The 18,142-nt window shown below is 36.9% G+C and overlaps 1 protein-coding gene and 1 long non-coding RNA gene across 7 annotated transcripts in view; one reads left to right on the top strand and one right to left on the bottom strand.

Moving 5' to 3' along the window:
- Positions 1–18,142, bottom strand: part of si:dkey-32e23.4 — a 55,026-nt gene that overhangs the window by 27,343 nt on the left and 9,541 nt on the right. For 3 of the 6 annotated variants that reach the window (XM_087265439.1, XM_087265442.1, XM_087265441.1), the window contains exons 3-9: positions 17,777–17,918; positions 15,005–15,043; positions 14,542–14,588; positions 10,341–10,409; positions 10,141–10,227; positions 7,971–8,133; positions 5,981–6,101 (exon numbers count right to left, since the gene is read on the bottom strand). In XM_087265439.1, the coding sequence (XP_087121565.1) occupies positions 5,981–6,101; positions 7,971–8,133; positions 10,141–10,227; positions 10,341–10,409; positions 14,542–14,588; positions 15,005–15,043; positions 17,777–17,918 (668 nt within the window). The remainder of the gene's footprint in view (positions 1–5,980; positions 6,102–7,970; positions 8,134–10,140; positions 10,228–10,340; positions 10,410–14,541; positions 14,589–15,004; positions 15,044–17,776; positions 17,919–18,142) is intronic. The other 3 variants (XM_087265440.1, XM_087265444.1, XM_087265443.1) reach the window with 1 other exon arrangement.
- LOC147842887 (uncharacterized) lies at positions 13,490–17,878 on the top strand. Its single transcript, XR_015498547.1, has 3 exons — positions 13,490–15,249; positions 16,320–16,354; positions 16,878–17,878. It is a non-coding gene; the product is annotated as an uncharacterized LOC147842887 (long non-coding RNA).

The following is an 18,142-nucleotide window of genomic DNA, read 5'->3' as shown; positions in this document are numbered from 1 at the left end:
AGGCCAAAACAAAGACAGACATTCCAGAACATAACGCACATTTTTAAAGAGGCGTGTGGGGGCCTCTTAAGGCCGTAATGTGGCCTTCTCTGTATGCAAGAAGGTAAGCCCACTGGATGACTCTGGTCTACAAGGCTCTTCTGGGACTGGTGCCTTCATACCTACGTTCCCTTCTCCATAAGTCTAAAAGCCAGTATGAACTACGCTTAAGTGAATCTTATCATTTGACTGTTCCCCGGGTTCCAACTGAAATAGGGAAGTGAGTCTTTAGTCATGCCGCCCCCTCATCCTGGAATACTCTTCAGCCTGAACTAAAGATATCTGAGCTCATCCCAATGACATTGTTTCGCTCTATTTTTTTTTTTTAACAAACAACAACAGTCCATTTCTCAATGTATGTGTTTTTAATATATTGAAATGTGGTAAAACTGGAAAACTGAACTGTATTTTTATATTATATCAATTTTATATTTATTACTAATATTATTACATTTTTATTTTTTATTTATTTTTTATATAAATCATGTGTTGCAGATCTCTTGGCCAGGTCACCCTTGTAAATGAGATCTTGATCTTGATGGGTTTTTATCTGGTTAAATAAAGAAACATAATAAAAAGCAGAAAAGCTGACTTTAGCATTGTTTTTCAAATAAACAAGTATGTTTACATGTTTCTTAAAGTCTGCATGAACCGTATTTTTGTAGAAAATAATCATTTATTTATCATTTTAATTCTTTATTTTTTACATTTTTAAAGTTATTTGTGTATTGCTCATCTCTCTGTGTGTAATAAGCAATGTTTGCGCGTTTTGGACGTGCATATGCGCACAACTAACGCACTCTTTAAATTACAAAAACTCTGCACTTGACTTTAGAGCAGCATTTAGTTGATCAATGTTTGGTCTATTTACTCAACAAACCTCATTTTCAGACCAGCGCAAATATATTTGCTATTTAAACGACGTGGCGCAAAACGTGAAAATGATAGCTGCGCCGGTCTGAAAATAGCAAAAAAAATCCCATCCGCCGTGCCGGGCCCATAGTCTTTCTATTGTTTGTTCTTGCTTTCCCCCAAGTCTCGCACAGGAAATCCTCCTGTTTGCCTGCTCGCCATTGAATCCTCAAAGGGAGCGTATAGGTTAATACTGAAGAGACACCGGCCTGCAGCGACGTCTGATTAACTTAACGAGAGTCGAGAAATGAAAAGTGTCACGGCAGTTCTTCTCCTCTACTAAATTGTCTCCCTGTATTTCGCACAGGCCCTAAAGGACACGCTGGAGCCGGAGCTGAATGAAGCAGTGATTTATCTCTGAAAACATTGCTTTCTGTAAGCTGATAGCGGTAGACACGGTACCCTTGGGTGCCGGCGCATAAATAGGCAGGAAGAGGATAACGGCGCGGAGAATATCACAGTCACTGCTATTTAAGTTTTTCAAATAAACAAGTATGTTTACATGTTTCTTAAAGTCTGCATGAACCGTATTTTTGTAGAAAATAATCATTTATTTATCATTTTAATTCTTTATTTTTTACATTTTTAAAGTTATTTGTGTATTGCTCATCTCTCTGTGTGTAATAAGCAATGTGTGCGCGTTTTGGACGTGCATATGCGCATAACTAACGCACTCTTTAAATTACAAAAACTCTGCGCTTGACTTTAGAGCAGCATTTAGTTGATCAATGTTTGGTCTATTTACTCAACAAACCTCATTTTCAGACCAGCGCAAATATATTTGCTATTTAAACGACGTGGCGCAAAACGTGAAAATGATAGCTGCGCCGGTCTGAAAATAGCAAAAAAAAAATCACATCCGCCGTGCCGGGCCCATAGTCTTTCTATTGTTTGTTCTTGCTTTCCCCCAAGTCTCGCACAGGAAATCCTCCTGTTTGCCTGCTCGCCGTTGAATCCTCAAAGGGAGCGTATAGGTTAATACTGAAGAGACACCGGCCTGCAGCGACGTCTGATTAACTTAACGAGAGTCGAGAAATGAAAAGTGTCACGGCAGTTCTTCTCCTCTACTAAATTGTCTCCCTGTATTTCGCACAGGCCCTAAAGGACACGCTGGAGCCGGAGCTGAATGAAGCAGTGATTTATCTCTGAAAACATTGCTTTCTGTAAGCTGATAGCGGTAGACACGGTACCCTTGGGTGTCGGCGCATAAATAGGCAGGGAGAGAATAACGGCGCGGAGAATATCACAGTCACTGCTATTTAAGTTTTTCAAATAAACAAGTATGTTTACATGTTTCTTAAAGTCTGTATGAACCGTATTTTTGTAGAAAATAATAATTTTTTATCATTTTAATTCTTAATTATTTTACATTTTTAAAGTTATTTGTGTATTGCTCATCTCTCTGTGTGTAATAAGCAATGTTTGCGCGTTTTGGACGTGCATATGCGCATAACTAACGCACTCTTTAAATTACAAAAACTCTGCGCTTGACTTTAGAGCAGCATTTAGTTGATCAATGTTTGGTCTATTTACTCAACAAACCTCATTTTCAGACCAGCGCAAATATATTTGCTATTTAAACGACGTGGCGCAAAACGTGAAAATGATAGCTGCGCCGGTCTGAAAATAGCAAAAAAAATCACATCCGCCGTGCCGGGCCCATAGTCTTTCTATTGTTTGTTCTTGCTTTCCCCTAAATCTCTCACAGGAAATCCTCCTGTTTGCCTGCTCGCCGTTGAATCCTCAAAGGGAGCGTGTAGGTTAATACTGAAGAGACACCGGCCTGCAGCGACGTCTGATTAACTTAACGAGAGTCGAGAAATGAAAAGTGTCACGGCAGTTCTTCTCCTCTACTAAATTGTCTCCCTGTATTTCGCACAGGCCCTTAAGGACACGCTGGAGCCGGAGCTGAATGAAGCAGTGATTTATCTCTGAAAACATTGCTTTCTGTAAGCTGATAGCGGTAGACACGGTACCCTTGGGTGCCGGCGCATAAATAGGCAGGGAGAGGATAACGGCGCGGAGAATATCACAGTCACTGCTATTTAAGTGTGTGATAGAGAAACTCCAAATGTGAGAAAATGACACTGTTAAAATGTAGCAATGCTTCTTCGCATGGCTGATTATGTTTCTGCTGCAGTGAAAGAAGTCAAATGGGTTGTTTTTTTGCAGCACTTTATTTTTCCTTTCCAGCCTAAATGGATGTTATATAATGTTTTATGTTGTGATGAACTTCTACATGGTTATCATTCACCCTCTTTCTAACCCTTATGGTTGGTTCATCAGGCTGTTGTGCCTTCAGGGCTTCATATATACAGTGCTCAGCATAAATGAGTACACTGTTAAAAATGATTAGTCGACTTTCTTAAAATAAGTGAGTAAACCTGCTGCTTTTAAAATGATTAGTTGACTTTACAGGGCTCGAAATTGCGACCATTTCGGTCGCATATGCGCCCGAAAATTAATCGATGCGACCTCATAATATATTTGGGCGCATTAGTGCGACCTGTTTTGATTTTTTCTAAATACGTGCTGAATCGCTCTTCCCTGCAGCTATATTGGTTCATATTAGCTGTCATTCACTCAAGGCTTTCCGCTGTTACAGGGAAGGAGCTTTTATGACCACGGGAAATGCAAACGGCTAAATAGTGAAAACTTAAAGCACACAGGTTTGCAAAGTGCAAACCCCACCTAAAGTTGAGGCGCAGATGAGAGCGATCATGACACGTGGTGAATATTGATCCGCCAGCTGAGATCAATCGAGTACGTACTTTTCGGAGAAGGTGCCCGAATCTCGAGTGTTTAGCGCAAATGCCTGCTAAAAGTCAAATCTAATACTGTACATATCATCACCAAAGAAGCTCGCCTTTACTAAGTTTACACTGAAACTGCGTCTCATAACAAACAGCGGTATTGCGCCGGTGCTCAACCTGCTCATAAATTGGGTCGGCTGACTCGCCTGCTTTTCCACAAACACAGAAAAATGAAAATCAGCTCAGACGGAACTTTTAAATTGACATAAACTAAAACAAAAACTTTTAAAGAGTGATAGAAGTGAGACTTTACTTACTTTGTTTTGCCTACTATTTCTTGAGGTGTATTTTATTTTTTTTATTTGATTACTGATGACTGTTTTGCAGCTTTCAGCCTTGAATTTAATAATCTTTTGTTTGTTTTTTAGCAGAAATATTATTTATTAAACTGACATGCATATATATGCTGTTTAGCTGTACAAAATAAATATTTCTTACTGCAATGCTTCATTTTTGTTTGATGCAAACTATACATTTATTTTTCATAAAGTACCTTTTTATAGCAGATAACTTACATTAAAGCACATTCAAGGCAGCATGATGATGAGAAATGTAATTCATTGTTACTATTATTGTCATTTTCATCATCATTAATATTCTAGAATTATTAGGCATACACATTTTGGAATTATTGCACACAAATATTAATGTCATCTCAGCATTAGTTAGTTCTTTCTGGTTTTTGTTAGTCCTAATTGATGTTGTTTTAAAATACAATAAGTCCCTTGAAATACAATTTGCACCAGTGCTCATTCATTTTTGGTGGGTGCTCCTAAATTTTTTTCTGGTGCTCCTAAATTTTTGAAGTTGGGAGCACCGGTGCTACCAAGTAAAAAAGTTAATTTCGAGCCCTGCATTACTTTAAAAAGTAGTTAACCCGTGGCCTTAAAAGTTTTAAGTAAATGAACTACTGTATGTGCACAATTGTAACGTCATAAATGTCACGGTGGCGCAGTGGGTAGCACAATCGCCTCACAGCAAAAAGGTCGCTGGTTCGAGAACCAGCTGGGCATTTCTGTGTGGAGTTTGTATGTTCTCCCCGTGTTGGCGAGGGTTTCCTCCGGGTGCTCCGGTTTCCGGTTAAATAACCTGATGGGTGTTTTGAGCTGAAACTTTGCAGACACATTCTGGAGACACAAAAGGCTTATCTTAAATCTTGAAAAGGGGGTAAAATGGGTTGTCAAATAGTATGGGTTATTCATGTTTATACAACAGCTCTGTCTGGTTCTTTAATCTGATTGGCTGATAGTCGTGAGAAATTCTGCAATAACAGCACTCTTCCAGCCTATTCACACTTGTGTATTACTCCGCCCACATACAGCAAAAAGCAGAGGATAATAAATATTTAAAAACAAGAAAAAAAAAATTATAAAATTTTTCTGTGATCAATTTTAGAGTAAAATGTTTGTTTGTTTTCCAGAATCAGGTCAAAATTATGATTCAGAATTATATTGATATTTTGCAAACTTTTAAATGTTTCAGGAAAAAAAATCTAAATAAATAAACGCACGTACAGTAATTGTTTATTATTGTGAAAATACAAATCATATTTCTTCTGTGTCCAAATTAGGGAAAACACAAGCCTTGTTTTTTTAAAATATATTTTTACCGTATTTTACTTGTTTAAAAATAGGTTTTACATTTTTTTCAATAAGTATAATACGATAAAAATAAGGTTATATTAATTGATGTATTAACCAACATCAACATCACATTTATTGCAGTATTTATTCATCGTTGTTTACGTTAATGAAAATAAAGTGGTTTGTTTATTCATTCCTTTTCTTCACTGCTTAGTCCTTTTATTAATCTGGAGTCGCCACAGCGGAATGAACCGCCAACTTAGCCAGCATATCAGCAGATGCCCTTCCAGCTGCAACCCATCACTGGGAAACACCCATACACACTCAATCCCACACATACACTACGGCCAATTTAGCTTACCCAATTCACCCACACCTCATGTTAATACGCGCCTGTCAAAAAAAAAATTCGGTGGACGGAAAAAAACGTACTCCCACGTCAGGTTGCGGGGGGTCAGTTCCTCCGGGAACTTGCAGACACATTTGTCTTACATATTTGCAGCCTTAAGATTTTGTGACGGCTTTTCTCAAAACGTATGGCACTATTTGCTTTAATTCTTGTGTTTTACTGTGAAAAGACTGTTTTGAACGACTGAACTTGTGTTCATGTGTAGAGATGCCTCTGTAACTGACCTGTTAACCACACCAATAATGCCCAGTCTGACTGGTATGACCCGTCCCAGCAGCACCTCCAGAGCATCTGTCCCCGCGTCCATCAGATCCAGCTTACTCACAACCAGAAGCGTCCTGCGACCTGAGAACACACACCAGGGCTCCTTTAAGATCTGTCAGGAGGACGAGTCCATCTCTTACCTGCCGCTCGCTCACGTTTGAGCACATAATCCAGGTAAACTTGACTCTTTTAATATCGAATAATTCACTCAGACTCATCATTATGGTAATTTTAGTTTATGTAACCCAATTGATTTCAATGTACTTTTATTTAACATTAACAATGTCAAAAGTAACATTAACAAATGTAAATAACACATAATATGTTTAATATTACAAGTATACTTTTCGAATTCAAAAGTTGTTCACTAAAGCTTCATTATATAGGTAATATTACAAATAGTATGGGTTATTCATGTTTATACAACAGCTCTGTCTGATTCTTTAATCTGATTGGCTGATAGTCATGAGAATTTCTGCAATAACAGCACTCTTCCAGCCTCTTCACACTTGTGTATTACTCCGCCCACATACAGCAACAAGCAGAGGATACTCTACAGTTTGACGAATATTGCAGCTGTTGGACAACATAATGTACTTTTGAGGCTTTCTTAGTCGATAATGTAGCTTTTTAGATTGCAACTGTGCAGTTTATTTATAAGGATAGTGCCTATTTTAAAACATTTATAATTTCGGAGATTCAGTGCATCAGCCTGTCTGAGCAGACCGAAGAAAGTGACGGTTGACATTCCGCCACAAGATGGTGACAGAGACCACATAATAGGTCTTGGAGGGAAAAAATCTCAGCGTAAGTTTCAAACAACAGCTGAACAAATTAGGTCAGTGATAAGTCGGTCTCTCTCTTTCGTATTTTGTAGTGCTGTATTTATACCACAGAAACTGCTAGTGTTTGCTTTGCTTTGGCTTTATCCGCTTGTTAAGTGTGACGTCACGTGGAGCGGCTTCCGGGTCCAAGCGCTCTATTCAACTGAATGGGGAGATTCATGAAATGGTAATAATAAACGTTTACAAAGCGATTTAATACTTTCGAAAGTCACGATCGCAATATATATGTCCATGGCTAATATCCGATGGCCAGAAAGTGATTCATTGTTTTATAAATTGTTAAAATGTTGGTATTTGTTATGGAGCAAGCCCAGCGATTGTTGTGTACACTATGACTTTATGTAAAATTAACTTTAATGTGTGATATGAATAAAATTCGTTGATCATAAACGAATGATTTCTCAACTCAAATGAATGGCGGCTTGGACCCGGAAACAGTATTACATACGCCACAAACACGTCATCACTTAACAAGCGGATTGGGGTTAATTATTGTGATCTCCCAATTGTCTCTGTAGAAATCTCTGTAGATTGATGGCATTTCTTGTCAAGTTCAGCCTTATAATCTTAAAATGTGAGCAAAAATCAGCTGTTTTGTCATCACTTTAGACATTACGCTAGTGAATCATTCAAATACCAGTTCTAAAATGACATTGGTGAGGTGGCAAGAAAGTAGTTCCTCATACAAAAGGGTTTCTGAGACTCTCCGAGTTTGATTTTCTTTTTTATATACACGATTATGCCGTTGAACTGTTGTATAAACACAATATTACACTTGTAGCAGTGCGATATGGCTGTATATGATCACTGGTGGGGGGCGCTAATGCACTCAGCTTGCGCCTTCGAGTTAATGTACGCCTCACCATCACTGCTGATACACAGCCATATCGCATTGTTACTCGTGTGATATTGCTCATTCGTTAGTGTTCCTTAACTTTCAAAAATGTACTTGTGGAAATCAATTCGGTTACATACTGTAAGCTAAAACTGTGATAATGATGATGAGTCAACATTTATTTAATCAAAAATACAGTAAAATACTGTATACATTAGCTTCCCACAGTGCCATTCGACAGTGTAATAATGCCATCGGGCATGCTCTCACCATCTGCGTCCACCTCCCGTGCCAGTTTTAGGGCGTCAGATGTGGCGAGGTCAGAGTTTGCAGGAGACACGCACAGGATGAGGGAGTTTGGGTTGGAGATGTAGGACAGGATCATCTCTTGGACTTGAATCTCGATGTCTTCAGGCTGGTCTCCAACAGGGACCTGTTCAAGGAAAATGCTAATAAATCACTTTGAGTACGGGTCACTTAACGTTAAGTAAAACAGTGGTACGATTGTGTTGTGGGCACCACTGTAAAGTACAAATAAAATCAAAACTACCCATATTGATTTTGTTAGCTAGCATTGCTAGTTTTGTAGTGAACAATTCATCTGTGCATGTCATAAAAAAAAGAAAACAATTTGCCCTGAAAATGCACTTCCTGTTTGTTTTCAGTCAAATTGTGAGGTTATGTCTGTCTGAGGTATTGGGCGTGGCTAACATACTTAACCACGCCCCTTCAGCTGTCAGTTCAGACAACAAACAGAAATGGTGAGCGGGAGGAGTCGGTTAGGTTGCAATGACTCTTCCCAACTTCTTTTCCTGATCTTTCTGAATGACACGCCTACTTTACAACATCCAATAAGCTTGCAGTAGCAAAAACAAGCCACACACACTGTTTTCTCATTTAATATTTTGTTTCTCTAGGAACTGCATCACAATACAAAGAAAAAAAAGGTTGCAGCTTCTGGTTCATGCGGACTTTGAATGACTTGAACGACTTGTACACTGTAAAAGAAGTAGTGATGCCTTAAATTTTTTAGTTGAATCAAATCAAATTTCTAGTCATCTCAACTCACATCAATCAAACTGACTAAAATGATGGATAACTTTGTATAACTTAAAAAATGTAGTTCAAACCTGATTACTTATTAAAATAAGTTTAAGCAACATAAAAGCATTTGTTGTCTTGACTTTTTGTCATTACATATTTTACAGTGTATTAAGCCAGGACTTTAAAGAAGGATCGCCCTCAATTTTTAAAGTTGTGTTCTTCTACTTGTAGATATTATTTGTATATTTTAAAACTACAGATGCTGCAAATGTTCAGTTGCTAAATGTTACCAGCTGAAAATGACATTTTATTATCAGAACACATGACCACATGATCAGAAAAATGACTTTTTTTGCCCCCAAAACATGAACTGTTCATTTCCTAATGTTCATGAAACAGGCAGGCGAGACTTTCAAAATGTGAAATTTAAACTTAAAACGTCTCCCAAAATGACTTTGTATTGTTTAAATAATATTAATAATAAATAAAACAAAGTATTTTCAGGTTGTTGTTTTTTTTGGTTGGGGTGTGGGGGGGTTTTAAGTGCATTTAAGATTTTTGGTTTTAGCCCAGGATTCCCTATTCAGGACCAAAAGTTTTTGAAAATTATTTTATACCAATTGTAATTGATTTTTTTAATTTTATTTAAAACAATTTAGAAATAATATTTATTATTTAAAATAAAATAAAATAAAATAAAAATAAATAAAATAAAACATAATAAGATAAAATAAAATAAAATAAAATAAAATAAAATAAAATAAAATAAAATAAAATAAAAATAAAATTAAATTAAATTAAATTAAATTAAATTAAACAAAATAACTTTGCTCATCTAGGTCTTCTGTATCAAATCATGATTATTACAGATTATTTTTAGCAAACAAAAGTGTTCTTTGAGCTTTGTTTGGTTACAGCTGAACCACTGAAGTCACTGTTTGACAATGCTTTTGGTTTCGTTTCTGGAATTTAAACATCTCAGATGATACAGATTTATTAAAAAATAAATAAATCAAGAAAATGAGCAAAGGTCTCAGAGGACTGAAACCCATGAGAGTGAGTAATTAATACAGAATTAACAGAACTGACACAAAATAATCCTGGCATTGAAATAAGCTGGTCAAAAACTTTGTCAATAACATGCTAGAAAGTGGACCAGAGTCTAAACATTACTGTTATCAAACGTCTTTGCTAAGTGAAAAGAAATGTACAGTTACTCAATTTTTTACTGTTTTCATTTATTTTATTTTTAACTGATCGATTCTGCTGAAAGCAATTGTACTGAAAGCGCACTGACAGCGATTGATGAAGAACAGAGTCTAAAACTTCTGCTTTGTGCCTATGAGCTAATGAGTTTGTTCGGATCACATAATAAATGAAGAGTCATTGTGGTTACCTTGGTGATGCCAGGCAAGTCCACTAGCGTCAGGCTGAGTACATTTGGGGAATAGATCTTCAGGTAAATGGGCTCTTTACTGATGCCCTGAGGAGGAACAGAGAACAACTATGTCAGATCAATTAAAACGGAGCCTTAAAATGAAACCTGTTTATGTTGAATTATACGAAGCAAGGGTAAGTGTTGTGCTTCTACTCCACCTTATTATTGGTACTGCGATCGGTTTCCTCCTCGATCTCTTTCCGAATTTCATTGAAATCCGTGAAAATCTGTGAAAAGACAAATAATATCAGTGCACATGTCCTTTTTCAGTCTCATTGCCAGTCAGTTTTTCATTCATTCATTTATTCATTCATTAATTTTCTTTTCGGCTTAGTCCCTTTATTATCCCTGTCGCCACTGCCTCGCATGGTTCAGGATGGGTAGACAACGCATCGACGAATTTGCTCTTCAGTGTTTGAACTCTCAGTAATGATTAAATCACACTGAACTGAGCTAAACTGAACTGAACTTAAACACTAAAACCTGAATCACACTGTTCCAGTTACTATGACCATTTATGTGAAGCTGCTTTGACACAATCTACATTGTAAAAGCGCTATACAAATAAAGCTGAATTGAATTGAATTGGATTAATCTGGCATCTTGCCACAGCGGAATGAACCACCAACTATTCCAGCGTATGTTTTATGCAGCAGATGCCCTTCCATCTGCAACCAAGTACTGGGAAACACCCATACACTCTCACATTCACACACACAATTATACACTATGGCCAATTTCGTCTTTGGAATGTGGGGGAAACCAGAGCACCTGGAGGAAACCCACACCAACATGGGGAGAACATGCAAACTCCACACTCACAAATAAAGGTACAGGAGCTGTCTTTGTGGCCGTACCTTTTCAAAAGGTACATATTTGTACCTGAAGGGTCCATAATGGTACCTTAAAGGTACTTTTTAGGTACATTTGGGTACTAATATGCACCTTTGAGGTACCATTGTGGACTCTTTGGGTACAAATATGTATCTTTTAAAAAGGTGCAACGACTTTTTAGCAGTAAAGCGACAGTGCTAAACCACCTCATTTTTTTATTGTTGTTAAATTTTTTTTTTTTTTTTTTTTGCAAAAGAAAATAAACAATAACATAAACAGAACAAACTTCAGGAAAAAAAAGGGTACAAAGGCCTTTTTATAATACACAAACAGTCAGACACAACATAATACAATATCCTCCAGAAGGCATAAGAGAAAAAAATTATTAACTTTATTAGGGAAAATAATAATAATTTACAGAGAAATGTAAAGGCTCCACAACTTAACATATGCCAAAGCAATCCCACCTATAATGAGTTACAAGCCAGCCTTACTGATATAAAACATACAGTTGAAGTCAGAATTATTAACCCCCCTGTTTGTTTTTCCCCCATTTTCTGTTTAACGGTGAGCAGATTTTTCTTCAGCACATTTCTAATCATAATAGTTTTAATAACTCATGTCTAATAACTAATTTATTTTATCTTTACCATGATGACAGTAAATAATATTTGAATAGATATTATTCAAGACACTTCTATACAGCTTAAAGTGACATTTAAAGCCTTAACTAGGTTAATTAGGTTAACTAGGCAGGTTAGGGGAATTAGCCAAGTTATTGTATAACGATGGTTTGTTCTATAGACAGTTGGAAAAAAAATAGCTTAAAGGGGCTAATAATTTTGACTTAAAAATGGATCATGAAATATTAAAAACTGCTTTTATTCTAGCTGAAATAAAACAAATAAAACTTTCTCCAGAAGAACAAATATTATCAGACATACGGTGAAAATTTCCTTGCTCTGTTAAACATCATTTAGGAAATATTAAAAAAATAAAATAAATCAAAGGGGGGCTAATAATTCTGACTTCAACTGTAATTAGGTTTCGGATTTTATGAAATATGTTTAGTTTGTTTGCCATCCCATATCACATTTCTTCCATGGGCAGCACATAACTTAAACTTCTAATCCAGGTTTCAAAGACAGGCACGTAATCTGACTTTTGTCAAATTATTTTCTTTGCTAATATCATGCACAAAGTACTGCCTGTGATAAACAATTGAAGTCAGGAGTATTAGCCCCCCTTTAAATTTCTTTTCTTTTTCAATATTTCCCAAATTATGTTTAACAGAGCAATGAAATTTTCACAGTATGTCTGATAATATTTTGTCTTCTGGAGAAAGTCTTATTTGATTTATTTTGGCTTGAATAAAAGCAGTTTTTCATTTTTTACAAATGATTTTAAGGTCAAAATTATGAGCCCCTTTAGGCTATATATTTTTTTGATAGTCTACAGAACAAACCATGGTTATACAGTAACTTGCCTAATTACCCTAACCTGCCTGGCTAACCTAATTAACATAGTTAATCCTTTAAAAGTCACTTTAAACTAAATAGAAGTGTCCTGAAAAATATCTAGTCCAATATTATGCGTTGCCATCATGACAAAGATAAAATAAATCAGTTGTTAGAAATGAGTTATTAAAGCTATTATGTGTAGAAATGTGTTGAATAAAATCTTCTCTCCGTTAAACAGAAATAGGGGGAAAAAATAAACAGTGGAGCTAATAATTCTGACTTCAACTGTATATCTATCTCCTATTTCTGAGGTGTCTACAAAAATACCCAATTTTGGTTTGGTGATCAATCCTGTATACTTCAGATATAAAATTAAAAATGTTCTGCCAAAATGAACACATTTTATGGTAAGACCAGAATGAGTGAGTCAGTGTCCCTTCAAAATTTTTACATTTCAAGAGTTCACACCAAGCTGATGATTGCTTGTTTGGCATGCTGTCCCAGGAGAGAGCCCTGAGCTTATTAGATGCTCGAGCCCGGGGCTCCCTCCCGATTGCAATCTGGAGAACTCCCCTGCTGTAGTAGCTGATGAATAGATAGTGATTGCTCTTAAGAGATAAACACTTACTAGGAGCATGTCTATGGTGCCGATTTGGATTAGTCAATTAACTTAAGTTACATCTTTTTGGACAGTGGGAGGAAACCGGGGAACTCGGGGGAAACCCACGTGAGCACTAGAAGAATGTGTAAACTCCGCACAGAAACGTCAGCTGGCTTGGTAAGGACTAGAACTAGTGACGCTCTTGCTGTAAGGCAACAGTGCTAACCATTGGGCCACCGTGCCACTCATCTAGGAAAGGAGGAGGAGTAGGGGTGGAAGGGGGGATTCTTCAAAATGAAGATGGCTGTTATATGAAACTTAGGGTATTTATAGTGGCTTAAGAATCGTCTGATTGGTGAATCCTGAATTGAATAATGCAGGGCCGGCTGCAAACAATTATAAGCACGTGATCCTCTCGAAATTAATTTATAAATAAACTTCACTTACAATAAGGAAACATTTGGGAAAATCTTATGTAATTTTACAATCAGTCTGTGTCTTGAGTTTATAGAGTAATCGTGAATTTTTAAAGATAATTTTTCCATGACTCATCTGATATCTCTGTATTTAGATTCTTCTCCCACGCTTTCATCATTTTGCCATGCTTGAATTAACCTCATCTAATAATAAGTATTAAAAAACAGACAGTACCTTTTTCTACTGGGTTGTGTTTTGTTATATTTTCAAGCGTCTGGTGAATGGTTTTATTTTTAAAACCAGGAAATTTTTTCCAAGTAAAATACTTTATATGCAAATATCTAAAAAACTCAGAGGATTGCAGATCATATTTTGATTTTAACTGACTAAATGAGCCCAATTTATTATCGACACATGAGTCTCTTATATGTCCTAATCCTTTTTCTTTCCAATGTGAAAATGTTTTGTCTTGAGTTCCAAACGCCACCTCATTTTGTCATTATTTACTCAAATGATTTACATTTATATACAAATTTACTCTTTGTTTGACTACCTTTTCGGTTTTCTAAATCAGGGGTTCCCAAACTTTTTAGCCCGCGACCCCAAAAATAATCATATCAGTGGCTCGCGACCCCCATTTTTCAAGGTGGTTGTACTGTAAATATGTAAACGTTGCAAACACAACTATAGGCAAATATAAGCATGAGCTTATTGACAACACAAAAATGCAACAGTCTATTAGCCATATAATGTTTTTTAAAGTCATTTGTGGATTTAATTACATTTTGCTTTTAAAATTAAAGGCTGATGGCTGATTGTTTTTTTTTTAATGTTGTTGTTTCTTTAATGCAACCATTAACTATATTTTGTCGGTTATGAATAAAATATGGTAATTCTAATAGTTTAATAAAATTTATTTGAGTTTTGGATATCACCAAGCGACCCCTTGTCATTGTCCCGCGACCCCCCAGGGGGTCCCGACCCCCACTTTGAGAACCACTGTTCTAAATGACACATTTTCAGGAACACAAACTCTTTTTGTATTACCTGGTTTTTGCAGTGAAGGAAAGTTCCCCATTCCTCAGCTTTGATACCTTTAGATGAGGGAGAGCAGCATGAGCGCACACAGATCAATATTAATGACACTGAGCCTAACAGAAAATCCAGCAGAAACCCTCTTCCCATAAAAGGACCACAACACAATGAAGGCTTTTTACAGGCACAGTGGACTGATGCGAACAAATTGTGAAATCAATATTCCGTCTGAAAAGCATTGTGGCCGGATCCATTAGTACTGAGAGGGTGAAACCAAAACATGCAATTGCTTTAGTCTCAAAATGCAGGAAACAGTCCAAGTGCAATTTGCAGATGAAAACACAACAGGTGGGGAAAGAGTTCAGATGATGAAGAGTGACATTTACAAAGCACAAGCGCTGTGGGAGAGAGGGAGAGAGAGTTGGAAATGATGATGAACGTTCATGCAGGCCGACATGTGTTGGAAAACAGAGACCTGGATAGTTGTTTTGAGAGCTTTGTTTAGATCCATTTCCTGAGAAAGCGAAGAGAGGACAGCAGAATGAGTGTTAGGAAGGCTGTATTGTTATGTTTGAAAGACTGTATCACATCAACACAATAGGCTTTATGCACAGCTATCATACACCTAGAGCAGGGGTGGCCAACCCTGTTCCTGGAGAGCCACCTTCCTGCAGATTTCAGCTGCAACCCGTATCAAACACACCTGCCTGTAATTATCACGTGGGCTGTTTCTCAATATGCGTTCTTTTCTGTACTTGCGTTCTTGTGTCCTGGTGAAACGTCATCAACCGTCGCCAAAGTACTGTTCCAATTCAAAGTTCACATCTTTCCAAGTACACATGAAATTCCCGGATGTGTACTTGCTCTGCCGCTTTGGCCAAGGATGCATCAAGAGGTGACTTGTGCGAACTTGTGAAGCTCAGGTATCCCAGAATGCATTGCAGCGTGACCAGCAAGGAAAGGAAACCCGCAGGGTTTTAAAAATGCTCCTTTACTGTTTCACAAAATTAAGTTTTAAGAGTTTTTCAGGCGAGAATGTAGTTGTTTTAAACTCGAATCGGCAGTTTATTCACAAAGATAGCGCCACTTTAACGATGTGGCTCAGCTTATGCGGACTCCAACTCCCAGCCTGCCAGCGAGAGCTCCGTCATCAGCTCCTCCGCCAGAGCAGCTTTACTTCGGCCAGGCCATCCCGGATGTACCGCTGGATCTCATCTCTTCATTGTAGTTAAAACATGATATTTAATACATCTTGTGAATATCTAACGGACAGTTTTTGGTCTTATAAATCTATTATTTTTTCTCAGGTGTATTATTTTGGCAGTGTTATTTTGTTACCTTTTTTAAATGCTTTTAATTATGTTACCATGTTGTAACGTTACCGTGTTTGTCCTTGATTACCAAATTGCTTGACGTAATCTTTTTCTTATCGTGTATGTCTTTATTTCCTATTTTGGGTAAAATTACCATTGTAGTTTAATAAATCTGATAATCACAGACACGTGTCTGTGCATAATAACTCATTTTAATTCACATTTTTATGAATATATGAGTACATGTTCTTAAATCAAAAATGTAGATTTATAATATTAATATAATATAAATTAAATCATTTTTTTTTCATATGGTGAGGTAAGTGACGTTATAACATACACTGCTGTTCCATTTGAAGAAGTACCCGACTTGTGTCCTCGCGTCCTCGGGAGTTCGTTCTTCCAAGTCTGAACTTGGCAAGTCTGAACTTCCAAGGACGCAAGTCCGAACTTTGCGTACTTGGTATTGAAAAACAGCCGTGGTGTTCAGGTCCTAATTAATTGGTTCAGGTGTGTTTGATATGGGTAGCAACTGAAATCTGCAGGAAGGTGGCTCTCCAGGAACAGGGTTGGCCACCCCTGATCTAGAGCCACTGCCCCTCTGCCCTCATTGGGAGAGGTGCCGCTTCTCAGCAGCCCCCAACCAAAAACAGCTGCTCAATTGATTGTGTTTAAAAAGGAGTTAATGTAGAAGCTTTAAAAGTAATGAAAGGTGAGAAGGCTAAAGAATTATATGATTTGTTTCTTGAATATGGTTTTATTTAACCCCTTACAGAGCTTCTAATAGATGTCTGCATGGTATGTTGTTATTTATTTATTTTTATTTTGTTTTGTTTTATTAAGTTATTTTGTACATTGTTTTTTTATTTTATTTTATTTTTGTTTGGTTTTGTACTTGATTCACTGTATATCTGACATGTTTTAGTCAGTTTGTGCAAGATTATGTTTGGACTGAGTTTGGCCTAAATAGGGTATATGCCGAAGCATGCTAATGGGACTTTTAATTTGCCAGTAACCTGGGTTAAGTGCTTCCAGCGAACTGTATGCAATGGAAAAACCGGTGCGTTTAAGGTCTGTTTTCTTTCAAAATCAGAGATCTCCATTAGCTGAGTGATATCCAATATAAAGTGGGTCTCAGATTGTACAAGAAGCACTGCATTAAATGACATTTTCCCCGCCATATCTTTATAATATGAGCATTTATTTTACCCCAGTATGTTCAATGGAGCTTCTGCTCTAGCCTGCTGATTCTGACGGGCACGTGCCAGTAAACGACTATTTGTCTCGTTTTACGCTTGAGCAACTAAATGAATGCCAGAGTTTATTTAACTGAATGTTTTTAATTACGTTACAACATCGATGCTGTAAAAGGAACCGTATAAAATGGAAAAAATTTGCAAAAACAGGTCACCGGAAGTTTATCAGCATGGGAAAAACACTAGCTCGGCATTGTTGTTTTTAAAAGGCAAATAAAAATAATAATATTAATAAAAAAAAAGCTTTTTCCTAATTAATGCAAAAATGTCAAATAAAATAAAATCAATCACTCTTGATCTACAGAGAGGAACTCTTCTACTCTTGATCAGCATTGTTTCTTCTGGGTTGTGCAGTTTAATTCACAGAATTTCTACGAAGTGTGTTGTATACTGTAAAATTGCCGACTTTTTTGGTCACATCAATAACGCATGTTTATTTTCCTCATTTAAAATATATGAAATATTTTTACAGACTGATTTTTTTCTGACCCCGTAACTCTGTGGCTAGTAGTTTTGTTTTTTTCAAATATAAACTGATGTGTCAATATAATGTTCTGTGTATGCAAATCTCTGAAGTTTTTACAGCAAATGTCACATCCATAAAGCTTGAATTGCACTTATTTTTGTTTGTCAAGTCTAAAACTAATAATAAGAATTGAATTTTTTTAGAGTTGTTACCATTGTCTTGTTTCCGTCTCTCCTCCAGAGGTGGCACGTTCACCAGCTGTAACACTAGAGGGCGACGCGTCACTATTCCTGAACCTCGAGGCAGAAAATCCCGTCCGACCAAACTCTCCAACACTGAGCTCTTCCCACTACTCTGAAGATTCAGAAACAGAGCACATTACAGATCGGATAGGGAGAAAAGTTTTCAGGTGTGATTCCCAGCGCTGTTCCTGGAGGATAAGGGATGTCTCCCTTATCTGAGCCATTAACTTCAGGCTTTAAAGTCTTTTCTTATGTTCTGTTGAGTTGATTTAGGTGTGTTTGATTATGGAGAGGTTGAAAATTTAGAATGTGTACTGTTGGTGTGCCTTCAGGAAC

Source organism: Danio rerio, chromosome 8 (assembly GCF_052040795.2).
Source record: "Danio rerio strain M-AB ecotype USA chromosome 8, GRCz13ab, whole genome shotgun sequence".
Lineage (NCBI taxonomy): Eukaryota > Metazoa > Chordata > Actinopteri > Cypriniformes > Danionidae > Danio > Danio rerio.
This window is presented reverse-complemented; position numbering and strand designations above follow the sequence as displayed.